Source organism: Eriocheir sinensis, chromosome 17, assembly GCF_024679095.1.
Source record: "Eriocheir sinensis breed Jianghai 21 chromosome 17, ASM2467909v1, whole genome shotgun sequence".
Classification (NCBI taxonomy): Eukaryota; Metazoa; Arthropoda; class Malacostraca; order Decapoda; family Varunidae; genus Eriocheir; species Eriocheir sinensis.
The window spans coordinates 10,889,185-10,894,529 of NC_066525.1; the positions used below are offsets into that span (position 1 = coordinate 10,889,185).

Below are 5,345 nucleotides of genomic sequence, written 5' to 3' on the forward strand. Positions count from 1 at the left end.
TCGTATTACAAAACAAACAATAAGGCTCAAAATCCTAAAAACTTTGTTAAGCTCATTTTGTCGGCGGACGACCCAAATTTTGTGAGTTTTAGCCATGCATATTTTTGGCTTCTTGTTTTGATAATATTCTCATAACTTATACTCACTTTTTTATGATTACTAAATAATACTGAGTAGCTCAAGCTGAAGAGGAGTCGAGGTAGCTTAAGTTAGAGTATAATAGAAGTTGGCGTAAGAAATAAGAGGAGCAGGAACAGGTGTAGCAATCTCATGATAAGGAAAGGAGACGAGGAAGAGGCGATGCAATAAAATAGTAATGGCAGTGTGAAGAAAAGGGAAGATAAAGGTGGCGACTAAAGAAGAGGAAGAGGTTATGTAATTCCCGTGGGTTAATTAGCTAATGGTCAGGTGAGGTGTGGAAAGGTAAAGGTTTGGGCGACAGGTATGAAAATATGTGGGCTGAGAGGTGGTGTGAGGCAGGAAAATATTCAAAAAATGTATTTGTGTGTGTGTGTGTGTGTGTGTGTGTGTGTGTGTGTGTGTGTGTGTGTGTGTGTGTGTGTGTGTGTGTTTTACTTATTGACAGTGTTATTGTTGCAGCGTTGACAGCCTGCCATGTTAAAAAAATTATCTCTCTCTCTCTCTCTCTCTCTCTCTCTCTCTCTCTCTCTCTCTCTCTCTCTCTCTCTCTCTCTCTCTCTCTCTCTCTCTCTCCCTCTAAATATTTAAAGAAACCACGCCGGAGAGAGAGAGAGAGAGAGAGAGAGAGAGAGAGAGAGAGAGAGAGAGAGAGAGAGAGAGAGAGAGAGACGTAATTAAGAATCCTGTACACACACACCCTCCGTCAAGTGATTTGTTTTTCATGAACGTATCAGCTCAGTAAGGTAATATACGCGGCTGTTTGCAGTATCATTATGGAGCCAGCAATTAGGCGGCGGCTCGGCTATTACTCGTCTGGAAACACCTGCGAGTGACAACAGGGCAGGATATTCCGGCCAACAGGATAATGACTCGTCTGTGGGGGCAATTATCCAGGCCGGGGGAGGGGGGGGAGGGGGCAGAGAGAGAGAGAGAGAGAGAGAGAGAGAGAGAGAGAGAGAGAGAGAGAGAGAGAGAGAGAGAGAGAGAGAGAGAGAGAGTGTCTGTTTGGTATTTGCAGCCAGTCCTAAAAATGCATACTTAATGCTGTACAGGGAAAACTTGAAAAAAAAAAAATCTGATCTTCATTCGAAAATGTTAGAATGAAGAGTTTCGAGGCAGCAGCGGCGAGGGTGACTGGCCAAAACCTGAGGCGTGGAAGGAATTAACATAAAGCAGGAGAAAACATCAAGGCGTCTGTGGCACGTCGAAACTTTTCCTTGCCAGTTTGAGCGTCCAGCCAGCCAGCCAACCGGACCGATGTCCGACGACCCTCTTGGTGTTCCTCACGAATGCATTGTCTCTGGCCGACGGGAGGAGGAGAAAACATGTACAGAACAAAACCGTAATGTGTGCCTAGCTTCTCTCTCCCTTTCCTCCTTCCTCCACTGACCTCCCCTCGGACCATCTCCCCCATCCGCCGACCCCTCCCTGTCCGTGATGGCTGGGTGGAAAGCAATGATTTCCCAATCTAGGAAGTGTCTGGGCATATTCCCGTTGCCTTTAATAGCGAGGCAAAAAAAAGAGTTATCTCTATGTCATGCAGTTATTATAAGCAGCGGCGAGTGTTCAGATCATTACGGCGTCGCATAAAAAGCCTCGGCTTCATTACCTCCGGCCGAGGGCGACGCGGGCCCCTGCCCGGCAGCCCACCACCCAAGGGATCATAAACAGTGGCCGGCCCGCTACTGTCGCAGGCGCTTGTGCGGCCAGAGTAACAATCGTAAATAAAACATTCGCTTCCCTCGGGTCCACAGGAACCATTTATATACCACCTGGAAGGTGAGAGGAAGAGGGAGAGAGAGACGTCAAAGGAAAAATTGAACTCTACAGCAGGAGGACGAAAGGTCGCCATTACGGGGAGCAGCGGGCGACAGGCACAGGCAAAAGTACCGCGGTGGCGCAGTCATGTGTCCGTCCCTCGCGGCCAGCCTCCCAGCGCGCCCGTCCCGACCCTTGCAGGCGGCCCTTGCCTTGGCTTCGCTCACTTCACCCTTTTCTTATCTCTGCTGTTTGATAATAATCATGGCAATCTCGAAACTTTATGCGATAAAATCATACACTGTTAATTCTTATGAGCATGTCGGCGGAAAAGACTTTAATGGTGAGTTTGTAAAGTGCACGGAGCACTGAGTTTCTTAGGAGCGTTTTTACTTGCTCTTCTTTTGTGTTGTAGCGTAGGAAACATCTGAAGCCAGTGCCAGGGGGCATCCCCGCGGCACCAGACACGACTCACGACACTCCTGGAGAGGCGAAATTTTAACCTTCTGTTCATGTGACTCAAACGCTTCTTTTCCCTCATTTTTACTCCTTGCCCCTTACGTGGAGGAAATCCATGTAACTTTTCCCCACTTCCTCGACACAGCAGCTTCGTTAGTTCATGGTCCACTTTCCCACCGTGGTCTGAGCGCAGTGGGTTCGGGCTGTATCTCACGGCGCGACGCTTCCAGCCCGCATGGAGGCCACATCGAAGCCTTTATCTCTGCGTCTGTTTATTTACGATGGCCCGCGGTTGTAATGATTTGAATCCCGTCAGGTTAAAACAGTAAATACTTATTTACGACTCCTTAAAACGTATTGTGAATTGTAATTAAGAATATGGAAGAACATCCTGGTATTACCGTCATTAATTTAGAAAAGAGGCGCAGAGGGTTCCGTTCGGAATCACAATTATTAATTAAGTAAAAGATGCGAAGCGCGACGGTCGGCTGGGCACGGCAGGAGAGAGGGAAGAAGAAGCCGGCCGAGGGGCGGCCCCGCGAGGCTGGCCAGCACGGGGTGACCGGCAGCCTCTTTGTTTTCTGGCGGTGAATCACGTTCTCCCCGGCCTGACCTTAATGCCTTGCCCAGGAAGCCGCGGCAACCACCACCGCGGCCTCGGGGCAATGGCTCCTTACTGTGGCGCGGAAGAGAGAGAGAGAGAGAGAGAGAGAGAGAGAGAGAGAGAGAGAGAGAGAGAGAGAGAGAGAGAGAGAGAGAGAGAGAATGAAAGCAGACAAGGGAGCCAGAAATAGGTGGTAGAGTGAAGTGAAGGGGCGTGAGGAAGAGGTGAGAGGACAGCTGGAGGCGTGTAGGGCGGGGCAAGCAGGGCACGAGGAGCTATTGATGGATGGTTCTCCGTGTCTTGGTCGAGGAGGGAAAAAATAGGAGCAGAGGAAGTCTTTGTGGGGGTAAGTCTCCTCTCTATGAGTGCACGAGGTAATGAGAGGTTAGCGAGAGGGAATTGTGAGTAGCGGGCAGGATTGTGAGGCAATGAGGAAGGAGGAAGAGTTCTGGTTGTCGTGTGGTACAGGTTTGTGTCGCCTTATTTGACGCTTCATTTGAATTACCAAGAGACGAGTTAATGTGGTGATGTGGCCTGAAAATATAAATCTACCCGAGACCTCCCATCCTGTGAGACGTGTAACACATACGAGTGTCTTTTTATATTTTTTTTAGCGTTTATCATTGGTATTGTAGACTGAGTGAATAAGTGCATATTATTGGCAACAACTAATCATGACTATTTTCTTTACAGGTGAGGTCCAGGTATGGAGGCTACGACTCCGTTGACGAGGAGGGGCGACGTACCTGCAACTGGGTCCGCTTCCTGAAAGTGGCGCCGGTGTACAGCCACGAAGTGAACTTGGTGGGGCGCCGCGCCGGCCCCCGCGGCGACGTGGTATTCGAAGTCGTCAGAGAAATTCTTCCCGGCGGTGAGCTGCTGGCGTTCCTGCTGCCCGACATGAGTGGGGAAAACGCCCTCTTGTTGCCGGCCCTCACTCTCATCAGGTCTTCGCTGTACCGTAGAACAATCGATTCCATAATGGCAGAAGCTCCATTAGACCTCTCCAGATCACTGTTGACTTCTCCACCTCCGCGCCCCTCCAATGGCAGCATCATGTCCAGAGACTCTGATGCCGTCTCCCCGTCATCTTCTCCTTCTCCGTCATCATCCCCCGCATCCTCAACATCGTCACCTCCGGCGTTCTCGCCAACCTCTTCGTCCGTATTCCACGTGGGTCGCCAACAGTTACAGTTTGGGCTTCCTCCACGCCTACCCATGGGTCTCGCGCCACAGTCACCTTCTGCTATGTCTACAAACAGTTCCTCCAGCATCTCTGTGCAGACAAGTTCAGTCTCTCCCTCCATGGCCCCGGCTAAGCGGCGGGAGAGGACGATGCTGCCGTGCTCGGAGTGCGGCAAGGCTTTTGATCGGCCGTCGCTGCTCAAGCGGCACATGCGGACCCACACAGGGGAGAAGCCGCACGCGTGCGACGTGTGCGGCAAAGGCTTCTCCACCAGCTCGTCCCTTAACACCCACCGGCGCATCCACAGCGGCGAGAAGCCCCACCAGTGCGGCGTGTGCGGCAAGCGGTTCACCGCCTCCTCCAACCTCTACTACCACAAGATGACGCACGTCAAGGAGAAGCCTCACAAGTGCTCGCTGTGCACGCGCTCCTTCCCCACCCCAGGCGACCTGCGCTCCCACATGTTCGTCCACAACGGCCAGTGGCCCCACAAGTGCTCCATCTGCGGCAAGGGCTTCAGCAAGCTCACCAACCTGCGAAACCACGCCCTCCTGCACTCCGCCAAGACGCGCGTGGCACCTACGGCAGCGCCGGTGTCCCCCTCCTCCGCCTCGCTGTAAGACGCTGGCAGAACCTCACCTTCACACCTCACCACTCACGCCCTCGCCTGCCACATCCTACAGTCCAGGAGCGACGGCGCCCAATCATCTCCATTGCTCTCACCAAACATGACACAATGCCAAATAGAGTCTAGAGGCTTTATTCTCCCTCTGTCGCACGTGTGCTGTGGTCAGCCTCCTTATCTCTTTGTCTCACCCCTTTGCGAGATATACCTCTTCTGTCTGTGATCTCCTGCATTAGTGTGCAATATTTATTTTTGTTCATAATGTAAATAATCGTCTACTAGTCTTAAGTGTAAATAAACATTCCAGTGACAAGTTATCGTTCCTTTTCATTAAAACTTTCATTACGAAAATAATTTACAGGATTTGGGTGTTGGAGGAATATATGAGAAAACAAAGAGAGAGAGAGAGAGAGAGAGAGAGAGAGAGAGAGAGAGAGAGAGAGAGAGAGAGAGAGAGAGAGAGAGAGAGAGAGAGAGAGAGAGAGAGAGATGAGGAAATTACTACAGCTACAAATAATGTCAGTAAAAAATCACATCCTGCCTTGCACCTCGACACCAGCGGCCAGAGCTGA

The 5,345-nt window shown here is 50.9% G+C and overlaps 1 protein-coding gene across 1 annotated transcript in view; it reads left to right on the plus strand.

The window, feature by feature from the left end:
* LOC126999944 (zinc finger protein 628-like) overlaps nt 1–5,090 on the plus strand; it is a 5,989-nt gene extending 899 nt beyond the window's left edge. Inside the window, exon 2 of the mRNA XM_050863120.1 lies at nt 3,656–5,090. Coding sequence (XP_050719077.1) covers nt 3,656–4,768 — 1,113 coding nt within the window. The 3' untranslated portion in view covers nt 4,769–5,090. The remainder of the gene's footprint in view (nt 1–3,655) is intronic.
* Nucleotides 5,091–5,345: the final 255 nt, after the last annotated feature.